Source organism: Patiria miniata, unplaced genomic scaffold, assembly GCF_015706575.1.
Source record: "Patiria miniata isolate m_02_andy unplaced genomic scaffold, ASM1570657v1 HiC_scaffold_15, whole genome shotgun sequence".
In the NCBI taxonomy this organism is placed as follows: Eukaryota; Metazoa; Echinodermata; class Asteroidea; order Valvatida; family Asterinidae; genus Patiria; species Patiria miniata.
Genome location: NW_024037053.1, coordinates 1,165,146 through 1,192,699, shown reverse-complemented (window position 1 = coordinate 1,192,699; position 27,554 = coordinate 1,165,146). Strand labels below are relative to the sequence as shown.

The window sequence follows — 27,554 nt, the reverse complement described above, 5'->3', positions numbered from 1 at the left end:
ATCATTTGCAGCCATTCGAAAAGTAACTGGCGTAATTACGAAAAAAAAACTTGGTTGAAAGATAGTAAGGAAACTAAACTCCCCGTGAAATTATTCTTTCTGGGAAGCTGTCATTTTGAAGTAATCAATGAAAGGAGGCCTTTCCAACGGTGCGTCTTATGACGCACCGTAGGAAAATTTAAATTAGTAGTTCGTTTTGTTATTCGGCGAAGCGCGCGCAAGCATTGGCACGACGCACACGTGTGCACGGTTGCTATAATTTGTTGGATCAGTGCGCGACGTCGCGTATAGCTGCAATTCAAAACATGATTCAGTAACATGATTTGAAATTGAGATCCTAGAATGCTGTTTTTTCTCGGAATATACAGCTGAAGCTGAGCTGAAACTTCATCAGGTTAGTTGTTCAGTATCCTTCATTAGATTTTGAACACTTTTGTTGCTTCAAACGAACAAAATGCACAAATTACAAATGATGGACTATATCTTTAACAAACAAAGCTTCCCATAATTGATTCTTATTTAAAATAAGATGCATAGTTTGGCATCTGTATTTAATATCCCAAAATGATTAGAATAAATTTAAGCATTATAAAAAATTATGATCAAAACATTACGGACATTTCAGGCCGGAATCATCCCGATGTAAAAGCATCGGTGAAAATTTACTAAAAATCAAGGTTTCTTTGCATGTTACAAAATTTGACTGTACATTAAAAATAACATTGTTTAATCTTCAGATAAATACAGAAATTACGCAATTTTACGCAATGTGGAAATTTGAAAAGTTAATATACATTTTCCTGGCTACTTTAAAACATTTATCATTCGAATTCACTGTTTCTATATTCAAATTCGTCCAGCAACATCGATTCTGTGCACTTCCAATGTATAATTTTATCTTTTGTCGAAACAATTTCAAATTCAATTCAAGCAAATTGAAACAATGGGCACACATTTTCGTCCCAGAGTATTCCATTTCGTCTCGTGTACGCCAAACCTTGTTATTCAGAAATCAAATTCGTCTAATTGATTTATAAAGACGAATTCGATCTCAGAATGATGCCATTCCACAACAGCTTAGACGAATTTGATCAGTAATGACGAATATTCTCGACCCAGTGACTAAAGAGGATGACCAAACTTTGAAATTTAATAGGCCATCAGCCTGGTGTTTGGTCAGTATCAAATCATAAATGGTTATAGTGCACATGCGCAAGGTCTACTGCCCCTAGAGTGGGAACACGCATTTTGATGGACATTGGAAAAAAGGTAATAACACCCAAAAAGCTACCACTGCTGCAATGCTATCACATATTTTCCAACTCTGTAGGTGTATACCCTGCCAAAAATCGCTTTGACGATTATTCCCCTCATTTGATACCAGTGGCCAACATTTTGGACCGAGGCTGATGGCCTATAATGGTAAATGACTAAATTGGTTTTGGTAAATGCATGTGAAATTTTTCGTGGACGAAATTGAATGTTAAGAGTTGGTGTATTTGAACGAAAAATCTTTTCAATGTAGTTAAATCTACCTCTACCTAAAATATTTAACTGAAAAAAAAAGTATATTGCATGAACAGATGGGAAATGACAATTACCATGGATGTCTATCATTTATGTAACCTTTATTTTTTAAGTTGTGTTTACATAGGTATATGGAAATTAAATGTCTTTTAATATGGTCTTAATTGAAAGATTTGTACAAAAAAAGAAAATTTAAAATTTTTTTTTTACAATTTCTGGTACATGATTTGTAAGCAAGAATACATGTAAATCAAATTTCACGATAATACTACAACTACATGATTCACTTGAAAGCTGAATATATTTGTGATTAAAAAACTTATTTATTAAAAAAAAAGCAATTATAGAGCTGGAAAATAATTGATTAAGAACCTTCATCTATCACTTTCTATCTCCAGTGAGAAAATTTTAAAAAAATATATATTTTAAATGAATACAATTGAGAAAGGCAATTAGTGAAGAGCGAATAATCAGTGCAATCCAGCAATTCATCCAACTTTTTGATTCCATTCCTGGTTCCGGAGTTCCACCCGTCGGATTTTACCGCTTACTGTCTTGGGAAGAGACTCCATGAATTCAATCTGAGTGGACAAGAAAGAGGAATAACACAATCTGCGTCGGGAATTTGCATCAGGGTGATGTAAATTCAATATTAGGTTCTGCCCTTCACCAACGTATAAACATTGTATACTCCGTATAAACACTGAGTATACAGTGTTTGTACGTAGGTGAAGGGCAGAACCAGTGCTAAATCATATTGCTAGATATACTAAACTTTCTTTGTTTCCTAGGCGAATGGAAAATTAACAATAGAAATTTAATACAAAAGTAATTCTTGGTAAAGAAACGCAACTCGCATTACACAAGTCCTCAGTTTGAAGTCTGAATCATGACTGCCGTAGTCTAAGTCTGATTCTAATACCAACGTGATTTTACAGAAATTAGGACTTGATATGGACTCCAGAGTTCAGGAGTTAACTCTTTCGCTACGGCGAGCCGCTGACAGCGGCACACACAAATTGTACAGGTCATACAGCAAGCTGCTGGCAGCGGCTCGGTGACGTCGCTGTGAATAAACAGGGTATCCCTATGACGTGTGCCTTATCTACATAATTTATATCGCATAACCTCGGACCCTAGTTTGAGCCGCTGCCAGCGGCTCTCCGTCTCGCCGGGGTCTGCTGCACGTTATTGTGAGCAGTTTGTTTACAGAGAGACATTGCAAGATGGCGACGTCCACATCAACACACGGCGGAATTTCCAGCGGTTTATTACGTCCAAATGAGGAAAAATCGGTAAATAAAATTCCGTAGCGAAAGAGTTAAATCATACAACTTTGTTGGTCTGACCAGAATACCTTGCGAGGGTATTTATAAGGCGCTGTGATGCTCTTCACGTGGTTCTGTATTTCCTGCGTCAGCTGCTCTTTGTCTTCAGACTTGTAGTCTGCAGTCAGTACAATGAAGGCCTTGACAACCTGCATATCACATAATTAGGATTGAGAGTTAAAACAGAAATGGCGAGTAAAGCAAGGCTAATTGGTACTTCACTAGCCATAACTGCCCCGATGAAGGTGTATACACTTGGTATGTTTGTTTAGCTCACCCGACACGATTAGCTCTGACATCTTTCTCTGGGCTCACCCGGGTCAGCCACCACAGACCCTGCTCGTGGAGCAGAGTCAGTGGTGGAAATACGTCACACACATGCGTTGTTCATCCCTAGAAACGGACAAATGTGGCGGCCGGGCAGCGGAAATGTCTTACAATTAGTGGACCCAAAAATCAGATTTGTTTGAAGTCTAAAGGTGATTAATTATTTAGTTTATTGCGACTTTACAGGCTATAATTCTAGACCAACTTTTTTGAATTATTAAATTGACTGAAAAGCAGTTAATCTCAAATACCCAACACGAAACGGGCATTTTGTCAGTAGTTATGGCCGCGGCCATGGACATCGCATGATGATCACGTGGCTTATCCATCTGTCTTTAATCGAGTCGATCCCGGTGAGCTACTCAAATGCCCCCACTGAAAACTTGGCCACAGCTACCCGGTGAGTACTGCTTGACTTCTGTTACTCGTGTTTTAAAAATAAGTATACATGTTGATAAAACAAATCACCTCTCCCCTCTTTGGGTCCGGTGAGGAGACAACTGCCGATTCCGCTACTGCCGGGTGCTCAATGAGGGCGCTCTCTACCTCAAATGGACCAATCCGGTACCTTATTGAAACATCAACACATGCAATTTATAATGAAATTACTTTGCGATAAAAAGAAATTTAAGAAATCACCAGATCTATCACATGAAAATCAAATGAAACCACAGACCCGTTGCACTTAGCAATCTGCAGAATCGAGGAATATTTAATAGCATCATACCCTGATGTGTTGATGATGTCATCACCGCGTCCAACAAACCACAGGTAACCGTCATCGTCCGCGACTGCTCGGTCTCCTGTGAGGTAAAAATCCCCACGGTATGCCCTGGCCGTCCTCTCTGGATCATTCTGGCATGGCATAACATTAGGGGTTATATTATGAGTTACTGCTCATTAAAAAAAGTAAGGTAAAGTCTGTCACAAGCCAATGTGGCCCATCAGGCCGGGGTTTATGCCTGGTTTCAGTGGCATGAAAGGACTGAGAATATTTCTATTCCCCCTGTACAGGATGCTAGTCCATCGCAGGTTACTCCCCAGCTAATGCCGGTACCCATTTATACTCCAGGGTGAGAGGCAAGTGGGGATGAAGTAGCTTGCCCAAGGACACATGTGGCCATCAACCGGATTCGAACCCCTGACCCTCTCATTATGGGTCACAAACCCTAAACAGCTAGGCCACCCATACTGGAATCTGTATCCTTGTTGAGACATTTCTTTGTTCTCGTGTAGTAAAGTTTTCGAGTTTGAAATTGTAGTTTAAAAATGCTCTTACTTTAACCAGAATTAATTTCCTTTGCTGAAATTTTGACATAATATTCCTTTTCTAAAACTCTTTGATTTGCGATGGATCAACATACCTTGGAAATTAAGTAAAATCCATATATCTATTTCGTGAAAACCTTGTGGAGATGTATTCATCTATAGAAATTGCCCTGAGGAGACGTAAACAATCTTTTGTTCCCTATTGTGTGCATGTCTCCAGAGGGCACGGTGTATCAGATCACACTCCCCCACTCAAAACACACACTAATAACATGTTTATCAACTGTTACTTGTAATAAACTATGAGATGAGATCTAGAAATAAACATTTTAAGTGAACTATGTATTACTACCTGAACTTGTGTTCCTAGAGACCTTGTCACACAGTTCTATGAGTAATATCAAACTACCAGGTCATCAACTCACCACATAATGAGAGAAGAGTCCAACGGGACGGTGGGGCTTGACTCTCACCCCAATGTCCCCTTCCTGTCCGTGAGGGAGTTCGTTACCGTCTTCGTCCACAATGCTGATATCAAACCCAGGGGCTGCCTTACCCATGGATCCTGATCTTGGCTCCAGACACCTGAACATGCCTGTCAGTAGCACCTGTAAAACAAAGGATACCAATTCGTTAACTGTTGTGGACTGACCTTACATTTTTGCATGAAGGAGGTGGACTGTACAGAGCTTTCTTCCTTGACTGAAACCATCCCAGCAGTATAGAGTTTAAGAAAATGTCCTTTTAAGTTAGGCCACAAAGCTATTGAAATCAATTTGCTGTAGCCTGTGACTTAACTTGTGACTGACCTGTGATATGATTTGTGATTGACTTGAGAGCAACTCTGCCCTGCAACGCAGAGGCATTTTCAAGGGTAGTCAGCTAATAAGAGGGATAGAAATTTCTCTAATTGAATGCATCTTGTCGCAGTAACCTTATATGGATGTAGAATTTATGAATGGGGTGTAGTCTGAGCACTAAAGCCGGCCTCAGGTCGACCTTGCGACGACACAGATCAGTCGCCGATTGACTTTTCAGAATCAAGCTGTGTTTGAGCTACGACCGTCGGGAACAACTCAGTCGCCGATTTTGTGCGACCTGAGGGAAACTGCGACGATATAGTCCCAAGAGTAGAAAAAATTCAGCTTCTGCGACGCGTTCCCCGACAATCACACGATTTCTCAATTTTGTGACCTGAGCATTATTTTTGTGTTTGATGCCGACGGTTCCGTCATGGCGCAATTTTCGTGGGTCGACCTGGGGCCGACTTTACACACAAGTTAACATTTTAAAAAGCTTCAATGTTCTGACTTAACTGTTTCTGTCTGTCCGTATCCCTCATGAATCATGGAGCCTGTGCCTGCTTTCCAAGATTCCATCACTTCTGGGTTCTGCTCACAAAAGGAGAAGAAAAAAAGAAGGGCATCAAAGCCTTGAGGCTTCTCACCAGGGCTAAAGTAATCCAAAAGCTATTCTCGTTTAAACGGTAAGTTATTTCGTGAAACATATACAACTGTAGCTCAGCCATTCCTGATAGCCTTTGATTGTTACCCTATGGAGTACCGAAGTGTGACGTCATTTAGAACCAGAAAGTGTAGTGCAAACGAATGGAGTACGCGCGCGTGTTGGTTCACGGGCTGAATCACGCGCTGTAATGTTTTTCACACACATTTTGTGCGTGTGACGTATTCACTTCGGTATTCACAACTGTAACCAGTGGGTTCACCAATGTTTATGCAAATAAGTTAATGGTTAACAAGAGCAAGGAAGCATACATTACAAAACAAGCGTCAACATGTGTTTCTGCTCACCAGGGGTTCCCCAGCACTGACGGTATGCCGGATTGACTTGAGGTTATACTTGCTCAGATCTTCAAGCACCATCATGCGGTATGCTGTGGGAGGCGCGCAGAGCGTGCTGACTGGGTACTTATGAAGCAGCTGTATCGAACACAAGAGTAGGAAATTATCACTTAAAACATCAATAAAATTCCGATCCTCACTATGAAAATCTTGATCTTCAATCAGAATAAACTTGCAAACAACCTAATTTGTTTTTCAACCTTTGCAATAATAGCAGATATTTACTGGGAGATTCGCAATTCATTTTCTTGTTGAAACTTCCTCAGCTCGTTAATATTTTGACCCCCAAAAAAATTAGACAATCACACCGCGTAAAAAGAAAAATTGGTTAGAGAAATTATAAAGTAACAATTTACTTTTACAGTAAAAATATGACAATTTGTTTTAATCTTTAAAAAAAAAAAAAAATTTTGCTTGGTAAGAACTGGTTACCACATAAAAATGTTAGATCTAAATTGATTGAGACTACCATGCGACTTGTCTGCTTAGCATGGAACTAAATTCCATCAAATTGGTTCTTGCCCATTTTGTAGCTGATGCCATGCAAATCAATGTGGTTTTGCACAATCATGGTGCGTCGCGGTGATCGCCATCTTTAATTTCGCTTTGCGTTTTGTAGTCTTCATCGTCAATATATCCCTCTAAAAATCAAAACACTGCCCTCTTCCCACGACACTCCTGGTGGTTTTAAATGTTGCTGTAAACTAGTTTGGCAAGTCCAATGACCTAAAAACGGAATTTTGTTCTTTAATAGGAACAGGGCCCGTAAGTACACAATCATCATTTTTATTGCCTATACCTCCAGTGTGTGGACAGGATCAAACCTCGCCGTGTAGCTTATGAAGACACACGCCCCCTGGGCCCACGGACCAAAGAAGTTACTGTAGGCCGACTTGGCCCAGCCGGTGTCGGACATATTCCAATGGATGTCAGTTGGAGTCAGATCCAACCAGTATCTGAGAGATATTAAGAGATTGAAGGGTAAGTTTGGATTTGGCTGTTTGAATGTAAACTTGAGCTAGTTTTTCGCTACTTTGGTTTGCCGTGAGACCCACAGCCATTTTGGTGTAACCATCTGGGAAAGCTTTATTAGCCAGAAAATGGACAACACAATTCCAGAAGTAACGAATACGTCATGCAGAAAGTGCTACGCTCTGTTGACTGGTTGACAACTGTGAGTTTCTAAGCTCTTGACTGACCGGGAACCAGTGAAATTTGTTAAAATGCCCAGATGAGGACAATATCAAAAATACAATTGCCCTTATCACGGTACTTTTACTGACATAATGTTGCAGTAAACCCGGATTACATTCGACGAAAGCATGCAATACGCTGAATTATTTTTACCACATGAAGCCTGTTTGAAAACATATTCTGACTTACTTTCCTGTGATGAAGTGACCAAGACCATAGCTAGCATGTGTGTGTACAGCCAGCTTGGCCTTGCCAGTAGTTCCACTGGTGAAGAACATTGTCATTGACTCATCGCTACGAGTCTTGACACACTGAAAGAAAAACCAATACATTTCACGGCTTGAAACTTTATTTTTAACCAGAATATAAAATCATTCATTGAATTACAAAGGACCATCTTACATATTTGAGAAACCAAGACACTTTGGTGAAATGAAAACAACTTTTTGTTAATTAAGAGAAAAGAACTGCGGAAAACTGGGCTGTTCTTGGTTCTCGGTTCTTGGTTGGCTCTTCTCCTAAATACTCTGCATGGGAGTTTTAACAGGAGGCCAGAAGCACCGGGGCAAACCCCTTCTCTTAGCGATAAGTGTTACTGGGTTCTTTTACTTGCATTGCATTGCACAACACACGGGACATACGGCTTTACATCCCATCTGAAGTACCTTGCTTAAGGGCACAAGTGTTCAGACCCAGGCTCGAACCCATGCCACTGTTGCCTCTGAAACACCAGAGCATGAGTCCGGTGCTCTTGACCGCCAGGCCATGACACTCCACTTTGGCTGTCCCAAAGGCGAAATAAGTATCTGAATGTTTCAAGGGCGGATCCAGAACACAATTTTGGGGGGGGGGCCAAAAAAAATTTAGGTCCCCCAAAAAAGTGGGTCTAAAAAATGACGGCGTGGGGTTTGGGGCCCGCGAGGGCCCCGAAATTTTTTTGGATTCTAGATGCTCTGTGGTGCGATCTGAGGCAATTTCTGACCACTTTAACCAATTTTTTTTGAGGAAAAGATGGTGGTGTACTCATTGCCTGCCTTTATTGCGATGTCACATTAAAAAAAAAAAAAAATTGGTTTCGTTTTGGGGGGGGCCATGGCCCCCTTTGGCCCCCCCCCCCCTGGATCCGCCCTTGGAATGTTTGGCAACACAGTGTAGCATGCTTTTTAAATGGTACAAGGGACCAATTGCGAATAACACACCTTGTGTTGACTGTCGGCTTTTTCGTACAGTTCGTGATAATCCAGCCATCCTGGTCTAGATTCACCACTGCTGCTTATGAGCAGTTTAGATTTCACACTGGGGCACTCAGATATGTACTGTATGCAAAAAGAGGGGGAAAAAACACCAAGGTTAGGAACATTTATACAAATGTACCTACTGATTTAAGGAGAAAAACGTTGCTCGAAGTAGAGATAGCTAGGTTGCCTACACATTGCCAACTCTTATACTGAATACTAAAGTGAATAGCATAGGAAATGTGTTTTTACCTCATCTACAAGAGGAGCAGTGTGTTCATCTGTGATGATACAAGCGGTTTCCGAGCTTTGCAGACGGTACCTGATGTCCCGTGCTGTTAACTGTGTAGTACCTGGGATTAGAATGGTACCTGGACGCAAGAGAAACACAATGCATGAAATAACTACTCCAAAAACAAAAATAGATTCTAGTCATTGCGATCAAGAAATACAAGATTATAAGGCAGGTTGCATATGCATAAATACATAGTATCATTTTTAAAATTGGATTCTATTTAAATTTTTGGTTTAAGTGTTTTGGGGTAAACATCATTTCTATACTGAAATTTAATCCTACCTGGTGATGAACAAGATTCCAAAAAGCCCACCGGCACTATAGTTTCTAAAGAACCTTACAAAGAAAAACAGTGTAGATATAACATTTGTATTGGTGGGAGGACAACCCCAAAATGTCATTCCAAGGGAAACGCAAGGAATCAAGCAGGGACCATAAGCCCATAATCCATGTCGGTCACAACGGTGGAAGGCGAGGGAAGTATCACATTGCCAACCTGACTCCCCAAGTTTGAAGAATATTAAAACTATCGCATATAGAAACATGTTCTTCAGGAATTCATTTTTAGCCTGTGTGTTTTCTTACCAGTGCGTAAGCAGGCAATGTTGACAAGCCACCATTCGGGAATTCTGTGTAGTATGACCGTCACAGACTCATCCCTCGATAAGTCACAATCGTTGGTAAGTATGTTGGCCACCCTATAATAAAATACATTATCATAGTAAAGAAATTTGTTCAAATGTTTTTATTCAGACTTAATTTCCACAAGTTGTTGATACGCTATAATGGATTTTTCAAAGAAATGATTCTGTTGACAATACAAACCAAAAGTTTAAAACCAAATTTAAAGTTCAGTGTTGAACCAACGTTCTGTTATGTACATGTACAAGCTGTTAGAATATCAATAAAGTTGGTCCAAAAGTAATTGTAATGCCTTCTCTTCTCCAATTGTTTTTTTTTTCTGTTAAATATTTGGTTATAAAACAAACTCTGATTGAAATGGGAAACAATCTGCAACAATCAGTTCCACATCAACCACTTCATGTGCCATGCTTTCAATAAAAGTAGTAACACTTAGTAAAACCACCCTAATGTTTAATCTTTACAATATTAATCACTATTATTTTTGTAATAATTCAGTTATTTATAAGTCTACTTATTTAAGTTTAAACATTTTTCTCTAGTTTTAAATTTAAACTTTAATTGTTTACTTACGGGATATGGCCAAGTACAAGCTTTGGCTTTCTGCTAGCCTTCACCATTCATCACGTTTATCGTATATTCCGTTTATAATTGTTCACTATTATAATTATGATGTGGAAATAAATGAAATCAAACTAAAAGCTATCCCGCTAAGCACCGTCGATATATCGATATTAATCGATTATTCGATATTATTGTGATATCGATAAAGCCGATAGCACTTTTTTAATCAATCGAAATATCAAAATTTTCGATATTGAGGAACGATATCGAATATATTGAAAATGCGTAAGACTATCGTCAAAATAAATCTCCCATTTGCACTTTTACTTTGTGTTTTAACGTTTGCTATTTAATAAAATAAACCTTGGCGGCAACTTGTGCTTGCGACTCAAAATAAAAACATCGTGAAATTAAAGCGGCGTCGCTTTGTGCTCTGCGTTCGCTGGAATTCGCGGTCTCCCCAATGTAAAACCTCAAAAGAAACCGCCCGTTCTGGACAAACTGTCAGTGCGGAGATTTGTTTTAGAAAGTTTGAGCAATATGCTCCAGAGAAAGCCATGAAAAATTGGGACTTAAGAATTTGATTTTTTTCAAATCAAAGTGTCATCTTCCTAGTCTTTAACTTTTACATGGGATAATCGATATATATCGAATATTCTGGATACTGGATTTCCGATATATTGATTATTAACAATTCTGATATCGACGCCGATGTTGGGGCTTAAGCTTGCCAACGTTCAAGGCGCGCCAGTCAGTCGCCATATACCTTTATGTGCCAAGTATAGCCAGGGGTCACACTCAATGTCATGATGCTAGCAACATTAGCAATGCTTCGAACTTTGCAAATGGGTAGTAGTCTCAAAGAATGCAGCTTTATAGTCTAAACCATCACATTTAGCACTGATGGATAAGAACCAGATTTAATTTATTCCTCTTTCTCTAACTTGAGAAATGAAAAGCTGCTGCAAACTGCTCAGTGACTGACCTACCCTGAAATGTATAAATCTTTAAAATTAACAGCATGCAACATTTCAGTCCCAGCAGGATTTTTCTAAAAAGGCCTTTGGAGAAAGCTAGGACTGAAAAGTCAGCCCTCTTAACTTTTACACTTTTTCCTTACTTCTTTGATTTGTCCTGGAGATCTGTAAAACTCCACTTGATATCACTTCCATGGTCGTCAATCCACCACAAGGCAGGGGTCTTGGAGCCCCTTGTGCCTGCCTGTAGAAAAGAAGACACAAATCAATTGTTCATGAAACTCATAATCAAACATTAAAGCAATTATCATGTATGCTTCCATAGGAGGGTTAACCCTTACCCTACTAGACCCTCCAACGCATGCCAATATGTGCCTCAAGAAAATCTCCTATGTTTTTTGCATGGCCCTCCAATATCTGCCATGTCATTTCAAGGGTAACTGGACAGGCACTCCAATACATGCCACAGAGAACAATGAGAGTCCTCTGATAACAAAGTGAGTGCCCCCAGCTGGTCAGTATCAGGCACCCTCCAGGGCCTCCAACTCCTGCCAATTGGAGCCTTCACAGTCAAGATAGTTTATCCTCCAATTAACTGCAGCTGGAGGGCATTGGCATAACCAACTGACATGCAGTAAACTACCCTCAGAGAGTAAGGGTTAATGGCTTGATGATAACTAACCAGTTAGTTAAGTGAAATTAACCAATTTGATTGACCCAATGACTTTATCAACCAGTTTATCTATTGATCAATCCAATCTGATCATTAAAAGTAGACAAGTTGCAAGTTTCTAATGTCAGGAACATAATTATTATTATTTTTTAATCACTTGCATTTAAATCTGCACCTGTTCTTTTTGCGCCCAAACGTCCAGAACATCACTGGCGAAGTTGAAGTACTCAGGAACGTCCAGCTGAAACTGACGTCTACCAAGTTCGTAATCATTGAAACCAGTGGCTGACAGTGCAGACAGGAATGTTCTCACTGGCTGGTGTGACGCAGCTACTTTTAACGGATGTGATGTCCTGGTACAGCATGGAGTATAGCTCCTAAGTGTCTTGTTGGATGCCCAAACAAGTTTTCTTGAGTTGAGGTGCAGTTGGCGTATGCTTTGGCGAAACTGACCAATGTGCAACAGCCGACACTGTTTCAAAATGGCAGCCATTTTCACAGTAGCATCAGAATGTCAGGCATCCTTTTGATCTGAAGAAAAAATTTGAAATATACATAACCTTAGAATGAAAAGAAATTCACATGTAGCAGCATGGAGACTGATATTAGACTCTGTCATATTGATATATATGTAGAAATAATAGTTACCTTTCAGAGTCTGAAAGCTACGTCATGCTTAACAAAATCAGACTCTGAAAGGTAACTATTATTTCTAAATTCACATGTAGTTCACATAAACCACACAAGATTAAACTGTGCATAAAGTAGTATAAGGGCAACTTAGCAGCAATAAAAATGCAAGGGCAATTGTTGTTATTCGAGGACATTTACAAGTGCACACTTCACCACTGTGTAATCACATTTTTTATGCATGCTCCATCTAGAACTTGAGCTGATACATACTACAGACATTTCAGTAGTAGGGAACAAATTTGTCAGGGCACATATATGTAATTAACAGTCAATGTCAAACTGAAACTGCAATTGTTGATGCCATGTGTTAAAACAAATCAGACTTTGTAGATCTGCGTATTTCATCTAAAAATTGGTCTTGCACACGCACTGTCAGTGTCACACATACTCTTGTTTTACTATACTATCGAGGACAATGCTTTGTGTTTCCCCCTTGTCCCTGTAATACATAACACTTTCGCATAGACTTTAAGCACACAAACTTACTACAGAGGACCATTTCCAACCAAAAAAGACCCAACGCCCGAGGACTGGACGGATTTGTTGTCTCCCTTTGTGTGTCGGTCCTCGAGGATTATGTAGAACACATACACACTTTTCCAGAAAAAACATTAAAAAAAGTTCCAAGTCCAAACAATAGGAACAAAAAGGAAACAGTATGGGTCCTCACTAGTACTTTTACAGTGTGCAATTGCATGCAATGTATTCTCAATTCAATATCATGTAGTTATAGACAACAGTTAATTCCTGCACAAAGTCCTTGCAAAACACTGATTGGATACATCGCAATGCCATTATTATTTTCTGCAAACACTCAAATTATAAATATAAATATCCTGGTACAGATCTGTGAGAGAGATCCCACAAGGCCAATACTTAATACAACACATCTCTCATTTATTTTTTTAAAAAAATAGTGAATTCAGCGAGCCGGCATTAAAATGAATGAAACATCCGTTTGTTTTGGATTATTAGTTAACTCAATGTTCAGAATCAAAAGCGGCTTATGCACATTTGGAAACAAAAAAAATGGATATACATGCCATTAATAAAAGCTAAATTTCTTCTTACTGAGCAATGGAATACCGGTACCTTGGAGCTTATTAAGTAACCCTCCGATGCAAACATACATTGTGCGTCAAGTTGTCCTTTCAGTCAAAATCAATCAAGTGATGTTTTCAACAGTTAAGAATTCACAGCCTACATAAAGCACTTGATGACTGGCTGTGACTGTTTATGTAACTTGATACAGCTTTGCGTTGACTGTGGGTGATTGATAAGCCAGCTGTGCCCACAACTTGCCTGCTTTGTTCATGGTCTGTTGACTGAGTTTGACTAGTCACAGTGCTTGCTTGACATATGATCTGACTGTTGGTGACTAGCCTGTGTTAAAAGTATAGCAGGCAAAGTGGATGGAAATTTTGACTGTCTGTGACCGTTTATAGTAGTAGGAGGCTTATAGCGTTTGGTCTACAAATTTCTTTTTTCCATTTTTTTTTTTTTGTAAGCGGTGGAATCTGAGGAAATATACGGCATATGGCATGAAAGCTTTTACTGTTCAAGAAATTTGCAGTATAATCCGGAAAGATAGATGCAATCAAATAATGGCAAATTCCCATTTTTTAATGATTATTGAAATTATACCTCCTTGACAAGGCCTTTCCTACATTACAAAATGCAGACTCACTTTAGCTGCAGCTCAAGCAGACAGTCTGATAATAATTCCACTGACATCTGTTGAACTAAATTATTTCCAGGCACTAGAAATGGCAGTTCGGCATCATTAATTTTTAGGACCACCGTATACAGACTCACACACGTAGAGTTACACTTGCCAATGGTACATGTACATTTACATTCAAAATTGCTGGCAGATATGTAATACAGCGCTTAGGGTGCCTACCTGCAGTTTGGAAAGCTGAGAATACATCAGCCAAACCCTTGTTTAAAACAAAAAAAACCTGGGAAATAAAACCTGGCACATAATAAGGAAACTTCCATTTGATGTGTTGCGACAGATTCTAATAGCAGACAAGACTACTCGTAGTCGTATACCTGGCATTAGGAAGAGGAAGTAGTAAGGATGGCGAAAACTGAGGCACCAACAGCAGCTCCGGTGGCAAGTCGATGGAGGTTAGTCTGGTGTAAAAACTGCATTGTCATTTACATAATTGACGTGTTTATATAACTGATGCCCATAAGCAGTTAAGTACACTCAATTTTATACCATGGAGACATGCGTTCAAGATGGAAACTGCACTGCATATTAAGCTTGATTTTAAAGTTGCATAAAGAAATTGACTGGAGCGGGTTTGAACCTGCGACCTCCAGATTGCCGTTCCAATTCTCCCCCCCCCCCCCCAAGATCTCGGCCATCGAGTGACAAAAAAATTTGAAACTCAGCACATGCATAGAGCAACTCTTCCTAAATATACCCAAGAAATTTCACGACTTTAGGTCAAAGGGTTTTGGAATTATGGTTAATTAATTATTCATATGTAGGCCTACGAATGGCAATTCTGCTCTGTGTACACGACGTATATGCAAAAATTCAGTTTTCATGGCGCGTAGCGGCGAAAATTTTTCCGCTACGCGGCAACCCATGGTCTGATTTTTATGTTTTTGGTATCAGAAGATACGCGAAGCTCGAGGCTAAGAAGTCATAACAGCTCGGGTCGCAAAAAAAACATTTTTTAGAGGCTATTTTTTTTAGCGGATTCCACCCTCCCCCCCCCTCCCCCCGCCCCTTTAGGGTTAAGCAAAAGATGATCATTAAAACATTTTCGAGTTTGAGTCAATTATCTATTTATTTTTTTAGCGCGACAAGTCCCATGTGGGCGTGAGAGCATGAGAAGAACAGGAAATGCGCGAGTCCCACACTGAAAGCGTGAGAGTTTGGCAGGCCGGTATCCGGCCCAGCTGAGCCTAAAAGTTGTGGTACCCTACGAACAAACACAACAAAAGTTAACCCCTGGTATTCTCTAATAAGGCATGCATGGGCAAAATAAACTTAGGGTATAGTATCCAACTATATTACATGTAGCTCTACTTTACTTGGTACGGGGAGACTGGTTACAGCAAAATTTTCTGATCAATGAAATAATTGTCTACCTTTTTTATTTCTAAAGATTTCCCTATTGATGTTAACAGTCCAATTGGTCATTTTGTCATGGGGCGTGGCTTAATGGTCTATACGGTCTATTCTTAATTGCTCAATTCTTGAACACAATTGTTGCAATGAACTTGTGGGTGGGGTGCATGTGTGAGGGGTTTAAAATTGTAAGGTACGCCTGTAGCAAAATGTTTCAACAAATTTGTATGAATCATCTATCCAAATAAACAGTTTAACAGTTGGTAATGCTAGTGGAATGTCATCATTAGGAGGTGTCTGCGTGTAGTCAAGGGCAAAAGGTAGTGATTGATAATTTACAGGTTTTTTCCTCATTTTTCCCAGAAGAAACTTAGGCTAGGGTAGGGGCTGTCAAAATAGCGTAGGTAGGCTACATGTAGGGTAACCCATGAGTAACCGGAAGCAAAACTATTCTCTCAATAAAAATGCCAATAAAAAAAACACTACAAATAAAATGTACTCTCTGTCTGTTCATACAACAATCTTCCAAAATAATTTTAAGCTCAACAATTTGAAATCCATTGCTATAGGCCCTATACCCAAATCGATTGTTTACTCTGTCTCTCCCAGATTAGTGCCTTCCAATTCCATCATATTAAATGTTTTAATTCTTTTGTTATTAAATACCATTTTCCACCTCCAACATCTTGTTCTATCATTATTCATCAACAAAAAGTCAACATGCATTATCTGTGCACTCAATATGATCCACTGCTTGCTTATCAAGGCGGTGTTACTATTTACCGGAAAACACCGGAAAATACCGGAAAACACCGGAAAACTACCGGAAAACACTGGAAAACTACTGGAAAACACCAGAAAATTACCAGAAAATACACTAAATACCAGAAAACATGCTAAATACCGGAAAACACCAAAAAACACTAACTACCAAAAAACACCTGAAAACACACCAAATACCAGAAAACACACTAGATTATAAATACCGCAAAACACACTAATTCCCGGAAAACACAAACAAATCTCAATTAATACTGGAAAAAAAATTCTGGTGTTTTCCGGTATTTTCCGGTATATAGTAACACCCAATCGTGGCTTGACCACACTGCCACAATGTATTTTCGAGTCACCATAATGGACGCAGGTATAAATTTAACGCTTGCATCTGGGACTGAGAATTATTTCCAAATTTGTGTTAAGAAATACTTTGAAAATGCACAAAACTCTCCATAGACTTTGTACACAACCACAGAAGTGGCATCAGGATACTACACTCTTTTAGTCTTTACGAATACCTAAATATTGTCTTCCAAAAATAGGCCTAGATTATTTTATTATTATTAGGACCCTGGGAGTACTGCTGCAGGAGGAATGCTGCACTGTACAGTGTATGTGTTGTGCCCATTCTTGAAAATCACGCATTCTCGAGAATGGGCATGCACATTCTCGAGAATGGGCGCGCATTCTTAAGAATGAGCGCCCATTCTTAAGAACGAGCACGCGTTCTTAAGAATGAGCGCTCATTCTTAAGATTGGGTGGGAATATCACGTGCACAATTTATGAATTTTGCCCAATCTTAACAAACATTGCACGACATAATTATGTTAAATGAATTGTATAGCGGTTAAAAGGGAAACAATTCATATAAAGAGGAAAGAAAATGTGCTATGCTTCTGTACTCGTATAACTACGATAATTTGAATCAAATTAAACCTGTTATTATTGCTTTTTTCTGTCCACTATGGGAAGTTTTGTAATAACGGAGGACTGGGAACTAGTCTGGGAAGTGCTTTGTTTAGGCTAGACAAGTTACAAGTCCCTGCATGTATCATATGCGTGCCACGAAAAAACCCGATGTCCAGAAGCTGCCAAAATTACTCTTTTGACTAGATAGAATCCAGCTCTGCGACGTTATGGTGGGATGTGAACAATAAATTGGTGGCAATTTAAATGGGAAATAGCATTAGCACTATGGGATGTCGCAGTATTCATTCTCATTCTTCACATTCTTCATTCTTACGTCCCCCCCCCCGCTTTTATTATCCCAAAAATCAGAATTCTTTGCACTAGTATTATTATGTCTCTTATATTTTCCCGGTCCCCCGCCCCCCCTCCCCCCCCCTATCAATACGCCTTTACTTATCATATCCACTCTACTTTTCAGCGCATTGCGTTGCAACAGTATAATTATTGAGAATCAGTGAACGAGGATTTAGCTAGACTTGCCAAGCGCAGCCGGTGCTCGGCATCGACAAGACCGTTATCTTGTCGCGCATTCTCAAGAATGTGCGCTCAATCTGGAAGAGTTATTTTTTGCCAAGATTGAGCAAGGATCTAGTTGCACATTCTCAAGAATGTGCATGCCCATTCTCGAGAATGCGTGATTTTCAAGAATGGGCACAACATATGTAGTCCGGCCATATACATAGAAACACGTGCACTGAATCACACACACACACAGAGTAAGGAACAGTATCATAGTAATAAAACTGCTTTCTACACATTGTCTTTCACCGTTAGTTATCACGTTGTACTTACCACCACTGAAACTGAAACAAGCTGTTTTAATTTTTTATTAAGTTTTCCTCAAACTAGTCAAACTAAAGTGGAAGTTTGGAGTGCCCTTGAAGTTGAAGTTCACGAAACAGTTTCTAGGCTGGTACCCTGTGTTTGATGTTGGGTTGCTCTCACTTAATTGTGCACACTGTTTCACATGCGACTTCAGGACACCCGTCGCATCGCATTACCCGTACCCACTGTTAAAAATTTTACCAACTTGGCACCCAAGAATCAAAATTTAGGTGGATTTTTCTTCGTTATTCCTGAGCTTTAAAACGTTTTGCTTTGCCAGTCTTCCTTTGGTAAGAACAACATTGTTATATAGTATTGTTAAGTCAACATTATTATTTGATGATCGTGTGAATGATTGTTAAAAATGTTACCTTTTGTCTGAGTTCTGGTTCCTTGTTGCCGTGTTGGTGACCGAATTTTGTGCTTGGCCCCGCCCGCTCTGCGCGCTAGATCCCCGGCCCGGCCGTCCCCGACAGTCAAAAAACGCCCGCTACCGATCCGTCGTCGGTACTTGTGATTTGATGAACGGTTGAACTTTCACTAATCTGTTTTTTGTGTGTGTCGTATTGTGTGTGTTGCGATCGGTCTATGTTCATTGCATTTCTCATGGGAAGCCAAAGGATTATTAACATACATAAGTGGGCGGGGTCAAAGGTGGGATAAACATACATTAATTGGCAGATTTGGGGGCGGGTCAAAAAGTTTTAGGCCTAAATCACTCAGATTTCTCTCCCCCCCGCCCCCAAAAATGGGATGGAACCGGTTGATGAGGATTGACCTTTTTAGTTGGGGGGGGGGGGGGGGAGGGGGTGGATATGGTTCATGTACACGCACAATAAAGGGTGTGGGTATTTTGCGGAACTTGCAGAACGTGCAGAACTCTGCGGAACTCTGCAAAATTGTTAATAAAACACTAAATTAAGATGAAATACTGGCTTTAAAAGTACAACATGCGACAAATCTCATTATTAAGTCCCAAAATCGTCACATTCTACCCTTAAATAAATTGAAAATAAAAGATTTCCCACCTGTTTGTGCCGTCGTATAATAATTGTGTGTAGTATTTGCAGAACAGTGCAGAACACATGCTGTACAGGGATACATGCCGTTTACAAACCAAGGGTGCAGCTGTGACCCAGTGCTCTGAGAAGCACGTGTTTTAAACAGTTGATAGGGGGATAATGTACCGCTGCAGAACGAATTCTGCCGAAGTAACATTATGGAATAATCGTAATGTTTTATTTGCAATGTCAACAATTGTCTTATATCCTCCACATGTTTATGGGAAGGCCTTCTGTATCAATAGTTCCATGTTTTGCCCAGGCAACGCAATCAATGGGTATGGGCCTCCGAGAGTTTCGCGTTTTACACAGGCAGAATCAACATTAAAAATCATCACAATGTTTTAATTTTAATCTGGATAAGTGTATTATATTCTCAACAACTCCTCTGATTTTTTTCTTTCCGAAATTCACCCGGGAAGACCTTTTAAAATGAGAGTTCCGCGTGTTACCCACCTAGGTTTTTGTGTGCAAATAGGCCTATGCACGGTATGTGCAGTATACGCGTACTGGCTCCGATGCCGTAGGAGGGGGCAGCTTTATCGATGCAGAACCAACATTAAAAATCGTCACAATCTTTTAATTTTAATCTGGATGAATGTATTATATTGTCAACAAGTCCTGTGATTTTTTTCTTTCGGAAATTCACCCGGGAAGACCTTTTAAAATGAGAGTTCCGCGTTTTACCCACCTAGGTTTTTTTGTCCAAACAGGCCTATTGCACGGTATGTGCAGTATACGCGTAATGGCTCCGATGCCGTAGGAGGGGGCATCTTTATCGCTGCAGAACCAACATTAAAAATCGTCAAAATGGTTTAATTTTAATCTGGATAAATGTATTATATTGTCAACAACTCCTCTGATTTTTTTCTTTCCGAAATTCACCCGGGAAGACCTTTTAAAATGAGAGTTCCGCGTTTTACCCACCTAGGTTTTTTGTGCAAATAGGCCTGTTGCACGGTATGTGCAGTATACGCGTACTGGCTCCGATGCCGTAGGAGGGGGCATCTTTATCGATGCAGAACCAACATTAAAAATCGTCACAATCTTTTAATTTTAATCTGGATGAATGTATTATATTCTCAACAACTCCTCTGATTTTTATCTTTCGGAAATTCACCCGGGAAGACCTTTTAAAATGAGAGTTCCGCGTTTTACCCACCTAGGTTTTTTTGTCCAAGTAGGCCTATGCACGTTATGTGCAGTGTACACGTACTGGCTCCGATGCTGTGGGAGGGGGCATATTTATCGCTGCAGAACCAACATTAAAAATCGTCAAAATGGTTTAATTTTAATCTGGATAAATGTATTATATTGTCAACAACTCCTCTGATTTTTTTCTTTCCGAAATTCACCCGGGAAGACCTTTTAAAATGAGAGTTCCGCGTTTTACCCACCTAGGTTTTTTGTGCAAATAGGCCTGTTGCACGGTATGTGCAGTATACGCGTACTGGCTCCGATGCCGTAGGAGGGGGCATCTTTATCGATGCAGAACCAACATTAAAAATCGTCACAATCTTTTAATTTTAATCTGGATGAATGTATTATATTCTCAACAACTCCTCTGATTTTTATCTTTCGGAAATTCACCCGGGAAGACCTTTTAAAATGAGAGTTCCGCGTTTTACCCACCTAGGTTTTTTTGTCCAAGTAGGCCTATGCACGTTATGTGCAGTGTACACGTACTGGCTCCGATGCTGTGGGAGGGGGCATATTTATCGCTGCAGAACCAACATTAAAAATCGTCACAATCTTTTAATTTTAATCTGGATGAATGTATTATATTGTCAACAAGTCCTGTGATTTTTTTCTTTCCGAAATTCACCCGGGAAGACCTTTTAAAATGAGAGTTCCGCGTTTTACCCACCTAGGTTTTTTTGTGCAAATAGGCCTGTTGCACGTTATTTGCAGTATACGCGTACTGGCTCCGATGCCGTAGGAGGGGGCATCTTTAGCGCTGCAGAACCAACATTAAAAATCGTCACAATCTTTTAATTTTAATCTGGATGAATGTATTATATTCTCAACAACTCCTCTGATTTCTTTCTTTCGGAAATTCACCCGGGAAGACCGTTTAAAATGAGAGTTCCGCGTTTTACCCACCTAGGTTTTTTGTGCAAATAGGCCTGTTGCACGGTATGTGCAGTATACGCGTACTGGCTCCGATGCCGTAGGAGGGGGCATCTTTATCGCTGCAGAACCAACATTAAAAATCGTCACAATCTTTTAATTTTAATCTGGATGAATGTATTATATTCTCAACAACTCCTCTGATTTTTATCTTTCGGAAATTCACCCGGGAAGACCTTTTAAAATGAGAGTTCCGCGTTTTACCAACCTAGGTTTTTTTGTCCAAGTAGGCCTATGCACGTTATGTGCAGTGTACACGTACTGGCTCCGATGCTGTGGGAGGGGGCATATTTATCGCTGCAGAACCAACATTAAAAATCGTCACAATCTTTTAATTTTAATCTGGATGAATGTATTATATTGTCAACAACTCCTGTGATTTTTTTCTTTCCGAAATTCACCAGGGAAGACCTTTTAAAATGAGAGTTCCGCGTTTTACCCACCTAGGTTTTTTTGTGCAAATAGGCCTGTTGCACGGTATTTGCGGTATACGCGTACTGGCTCCGATGCCGTAGGAGGGGGCATCTTTATCGCTGCAGAACCAACATTAAAAATCGTCACAATCTTTTAATTTTAATCTGGATGAATGTATTATATTCTCAACAACTCCTCTGATTTTTTTCTTTCCGAAATTCACCCGGGAAGATCTTTTAAAATGAGAGTTCCGCGTTTTACCCACCTAGGTTTTTTGTGTCCAAACAGGCCTATTGCACGGTATATGCAGTATACGCGATACTGGCTCCGATGCCGTAGGAGGGGGCATCTTTATCGCTGCAGAACCAACATTAAAAATCGTCACAATCTTTTAATTTTAATCTGGATGAATGTATTATATTCTCAACAACTCATGTGTTTTTTTTCTTTCCGAAATTCACCCGGGAAGACCGTTTAAAATGAGAGTTCCGCGTTTTACCCACCTAGGTTTTTTTGTCCAAGTAGGCCTATGCACGGTATGTGCAGTATACGCGTACTGGCTCCGATGCCGTAGGAGGGGGCATCTTTAGCGCTGCAGAACCAACATTAAAAATCGTCAAAATGGTTTAATTTTAATCTGGATAAATGTATTATATTCTCAACAACTCCTGTGATTTTTTTCTTTCCGAAATTCACCCGGGAAGACCTTTTAAAATGAGAGTTCCGCGTTTTACCCACCTAGGTTTTTTTGTCCAAGTAGGCCTATGCACGTTATGTGCAGTGTACACGTACTGGCTCCGATGCTGTGGGAGGGGGCATATTTATCGCTGCAGAACCAACATTAAAAATCGTCAAAATGGTTTAATTTTAATCTGGATAAATGTATTATATTGTCAACAACTCCTCTGATTTTTTTCTTTCCGAAATTCACCCGGGAAGACCTTTTAAAATGAGAGTTCCGCGTTTTACCCACCTAGGTTTTTTGTGCAAATAGGCCTGTTGCACGGTATGTGCAGTATACGCGTACTGGCTCCGATGCCGTAGGAGGGGGCATCTTTATCGATGCAGAACCAACATTAAAAATCGTCACAATCTTTTAATTTTAATCTGGATGAATGTATTATATTCTCAACAACTCCTCTGATTTTTATCTTTCGGAAATTCACCCGGGAAGACCTTTTAAAATGAGAGTTCCGCGTTTTACCCACCTAGGTTTTTTTGTCCAAGTAGGCCTATGCACGTTATGTGCAGTGTACACGTACTGGCTCCGATGCTGTGGGAGGGGGCATATTTATCGCTGCAGAACCAACATTAAAAATCGTCACAATCTTTTAATTTTAATCTGGATGAATGTATTATATTGTCAACAAGTCCTGTGATTTTTTTCTTTCCGAAATTCACCCGGGAAGACCTTTTAAAATGAGAGTTCCGCGTTTTACCCACCTAGGTTTTTTTGTGCAAATAGGCCTGTTGCACGTTATTTGCAGTATACGCGTACTGGCTCCGATGCCGTAGGAGGGGGCATCTTTAGCGCTGCAGAACCAACATTAAAAATCGTCACAATCTTTTAATTTTAATCTGGATGAATGTATTATATTCTCAACAACTCCTCTGATTTCTTTCTTTCGGAAATTCACCCGGGAAGACCGTTTAAAATGAGAGTTCCGCGTTTTACCCACCTAGGTTTTTTGTGCAAATAGGCCTGTTGCACGGTATGTGCAGTATACGCGTACTGGCTCCGATGCCGTAGGAGGGGGCATCTTTATCGCTGCAGAACCAACATTAAAAATCGTCACAATCTTTTAATTTTAATCTGGATGAATGTATTATATTCTCAACAACTCCTCTGATTTTTATCTTTCGGAAATTCACCCGGGAAGACCTTTTAAAATGAGAGTTCCGCGTTTTACCAACCTAGGTTTTTTTGTCCAAGTAGGCCTATGCACGTTATGTGCAGTGTACACGTACTGGCTCCGATGCTGTGGGAGGGGGCATATTTATCGCTGCAGAACCAACATTAAAAATCGTCACAATCTTTTAATTTTAATCTGGATGAATGTATTATATTGTCAACAACTCCTGTGATTTTTTTCTTTCCGAAATTCACCAGGGAAGACCTTTTAAAATGAGAGTTCCGCGTTTTACCCACCTAGGTTTTTTTGTGCAAATAGGCCTGTTGCACGGTATTTGCGGTATACGCGTACTGGCTCCGATGCCGTAGGAGGGGGCATCTTTATCGCTGCAGAACCAACATTAAAAATCGTCACAATCTTTTAATTTTAATCTGGATGAATGTATTATATTCTCAACAACTCCTCTGATTTTTTTCTTTCCGAAATTCACCCGGGAAGACCTTTTAAAATGAGAGTTCCGCGTTTTACCCACCTAGGTTTTTTGTGTCCAAACAGGCCTATTGCACGGTATATGCAGTATACGCGATACTGGCTCCGATGCCGTAGGAGGGGGCATCTTTATCGCTGCAGAACCAACATTAAAAATCGTCACAATCTTTTAATTTTAATCTGGATGAATGTATTATATTCTCAACAACTCATGTGTTTTTTTTCTTTCCGAAATTCACCCGGGAAGACCGTTTAAAATGAGAGTTCCGCGTTTTACCCACCTAGGTTTTTTTGTCCAAGTAGGCCTATGCACGGTATGTGCAGTATACGCGTACTGGCTCCGATGCCGTAGGAGGGGGCATCTTTAGCGCTGCAGAACCAACATTAAAAATCGTCAAAATGGTTTAATTTTAATCTGGATAAATGTATTATATTCTCAACAACTCCTGTGATTTTTTTCTTTCCGAAATTCACCCGGGAAGACCTTTTAAAATGAGAGTTCCGCGTTTTACCCACCTAGGTTTTTTGTGCAAATAGGCCTGTTGCACGGTATGTGCAGTATACGCGTACTGGCTCCGATGCTGTGGGAGGGGGCATATTTATCGCTGCAGAACCAACATTAAAAATCGTCACAATCTTTTAATTTTAATCTGGATGAATGTATTATATTCTCAACAACTCCTGTGTTTTTTTTCTTTCCGAAATTCACCCGGGAAGACCTTTTAAAATGAGAGTTCCGCGTTTTACCCACCTAGGTTTTTTTGTCCAAGTAGGCCTATGCACGGTATGTGCAGTATACGCGTACTGGCTCCGATGCCGTAGGAGGGGGCATCTTTAGCGCTGCAGAACCAACATTAAAAATCGTCAAAATGGTTTAATTTTAATCTGGATAAATGTATTATATTCTCAACAACTCCTGTGATTTTTTTCTTTCCGAAATTCACCCGGGAAGACCTTTTAAAATGAGAGTTCCGCGTTTTACCCACCTAGGTTTTTTGTGCAAATAGGCCTGTTGCACGGTATGTGCAGTATACGCGTACTGGCTCCGATGCCGTAGGAGGGGGCATCTTTATCGCTGCAGAACCAACATTAAAAATCGTCACAATCTTTTAATTTTAATCTGGATGAATGTATTATATTCTCAACAACTCCTCTGATTTTTATCTTTCGGAAATTCACCCGGGAAGACCTTTTAAAATGAGAGTTCCGCGTTTTACCAACCTAGGTTTTTTTGTCCAAGTAGGCCTATGCACGTTATGTGCAGTGTACACGTACTGGCTCCGATGCTGTGGGAGGGGGCATATTTATCGCTGCAGAACCAACATTAAAAATCGTCACAATCTTTTAATTTTAATCTGGATGAATGTATTATATTGTCAACAACTCCTGTGATTTTTTTCTTTCCGAAATTCACCAGGGAAGACCTTTTAAAATGAGAGTTCCGCGTTTTACCCACCTAGGTTTTTTTGTGCAAATAGGCCTGTTGCACGGTATTTGCGGTATACGCGTACTGGCTCCGATGCCGTAGGAGGGGGCATCTTTATCGCTGCAGAACCAACATTAAAAATCGTCACAATCTTTTAATTTTAATCTGGATGAATGTATTATATTCTCAACAACTCCTCTGATTTTTTTCTTTCCGAAATTCACCCGGGAAGACCTTTTAAAATGAGAGTTCCGCGTTTTACCCACCTAGGTTTTTTGTGTCCAAACAGGCCTATTGCACGGTATATGCAGTATACGCGATACTGGCTCCGATGCCGTAGGAGGGGGCATCTTTATCGCTGCAGAACCAACATTAAAAATCGTCACAATCTTTTAATTTTAATCTGGATGAATGTATTATATTCTCAACAACTCATGTGTTTTTTTTCTTTCCGAAATTCACCCGGGAAGACCTTTTAAAATGAGAGTTCCGCGTTTTACCCACCTAGGTTTTTTTGTCCAAGTAGGCCTATGCACGGTATGTGCAGTATACGCGTACTGGCTCCGATGCCGTAGGAGGGGGCATCTTTAGCGCTGCAGAACCAACATTAAAAATCGTCAAAATGGTTTAATTTTAATCTGGATAAATGTATTATATTCTCAACAACTCCTGTGATTTTTTTCTTTCCGAAATTTACCCGGGAGACCTTTTAAAATGAGAGTTCCGCGTTTTACCCACCTAGGTTTTTTGTGCAAATAGGCCTGTTGCACGGTATGTGCAGTATACGCGTACTGGCTCCGATGCTGTGGGAGGGGGCATATTTATCGCTGCAGAACCAACATTAAAAATCGTCACAATCTTTTAATTTTAATCTGGATGAATGTATTATATTCTCAACAACTCCTGTGTTTTTTTTCTTTCCGAAATTCACCCGGGAAGACCTTTTAAAATGAGAGTTCCGCGTTTTACCCACCTAGGTTTTTTTGTCCAAGTAGGCCTATGCACGGTATGTGCAGTATACGCGTACTGGCTCCGATGCCGTAGGAGGGGGCATCTTTAGCGCTGCAGAACCAACATTAAAAATCGTCAAAATGGTTTAATTTTAATCTGGATAAATGTATTATATTCTCAACAACTCCTGTGATTTTTTTCTTTCCGAAATTCACCCGGGAAGACCTTTTAAAATGAGAGTTCCGCGTTTTACCCACCTAGGTTTTTTGTGCAAATAGGCCTGTTGCACGGTATGTGCAGTATACGCGTACTGGCTCCGATGCCGTAGGAGGGGGCATCTTTATCGCTGCAGAACCAACATTAAAAATCGTCACAATCTTTTAATTTTAATCTGGATGAATGTATTATATTCTCAACAACTCCTCTGATTTTTATCTTTCGGAAATTCACCCGGGAAGACCTTTTAAAATGAGAGTTCCGCGTTTTACCCACCTAGGTTTTTTTGTACAAGTAGGCCTATGCACGTTATGTGCAGTGTACACGTACTGGCTCCGATGCTGTGGGAGGGGGCATATTTATCGCTGCAGAACCAACATTAAAAATCGTCACAATCTTTTAATTTTAATCTGGATGAATGTATTATATTCTCAACAACTCCTGTGATTTTTTTCTTTCCGAAATTCACCCGGGAAGACCGTTTAAAATGAGAGTTCCGCGTTTTACCCACCTAGGTTTTTTTGTCCAAGTAGGCCTATGCACGGTATGTGCAGTATACGCGTACTGGCTCCGATGCCGTAGGAGGGGGCATCTTTAGCGCTGCAGAACCAACATTAAAAATCGTCAAAATGGTTTAATTTTCATCTGGATGAATGTATTATATTGTCAACAAGTCCTGTGATTTTTTTCTTTCCGAAATTCACCCGGGAAGACCTTTTAAAATGAGAGTTCCGCGTTTTACCCACCTAGGTTTTTTTGTGCAAA

At 40.0% G+C, this 27,554-nt stretch overlaps 1 protein-coding gene and 1 long non-coding RNA gene across 3 annotated transcripts; both read right to left on the bottom strand.

The window, feature by feature from the left end:
• Nucleotides 1–499: 499 nt before the first annotated feature.
• LOC119722340 (acyl-coenzyme A synthetase ACSM3, mitochondrial-like) lies at nt 500–18,808 on the bottom strand. Of its 2 annotated transcripts, none has more exons than XM_038192396.1 (15): nt 18,621–18,808; nt 12,069–12,424; nt 11,364–11,464; nt 9,623–9,735; nt 8,995–9,113; nt 8,707–8,823; nt 7,697–7,818; nt 7,113–7,269; nt 6,263–6,391; nt 5,768–5,842; nt 4,877–5,059; nt 3,910–4,037; nt 3,651–3,750; nt 2,885–3,004; nt 500–2,108 (listed from the first exon to the last, which is right to left on the bottom strand). In XM_038192396.1, the coding sequence occupies exons 2-15, from the start codon at nt 12,384–12,386 to the stop codon at nt 2,016–2,018; spliced, it is 1,875 nt and encodes a 624-aa protein (XP_038048324.1). In that variant the 5' UTR covers nt 12,387–12,424; nt 18,621–18,808; the 3' UTR covers nt 500–2,015. The 2 variants fall into 2 exon arrangements, with proteins under 2 accessions (XP_038048324.1, XP_038048325.1); XM_038192397.1 differs by lacking the exon at nt 18,621–18,808 and adding an exon at nt 18,217–18,355.
• Nucleotides 18,809–19,089: 281 nt separating this feature from the next.
• LOC119722278 lies at nt 19,090–19,391 on the bottom strand. Its single transcript, XR_005270427.1, has 2 exons — nt 19,278–19,391; nt 19,090–19,140 (listed from the first exon to the last, which is right to left on the bottom strand). It is a non-coding gene; the product is annotated as an uncharacterized LOC119722278 (long non-coding RNA).
• Between the last annotated feature and the right edge of the window lie 8,163 nt (nt 19,392–27,554).

Excerpts from the sequence above, each read along its gene's own strand:
- LOC119722340 (XM_038192396.1), bottom strand. The coding sequence starts at position 12,386 with ATGGCTGCCATTTTGAAACAGTGTCGGCTGTTGCACATTGGTCAGTTT. Across the intron at positions 11,465-12,068 it reads TTTGGGCGCAAAAAGAACAG|GCAGGCACAAGGGGCTCCAA; the intron begins GTGCAGATTTAA and ends TCTTTTCTACAG. Across the intron at positions 2,109-2,884 it reads CTTATAAATACCCTCGCAAG|ATTGAATTCATGGAGTCTCT; the intron begins GTATTCTGGTCA and ends TTGTCCACTCAG.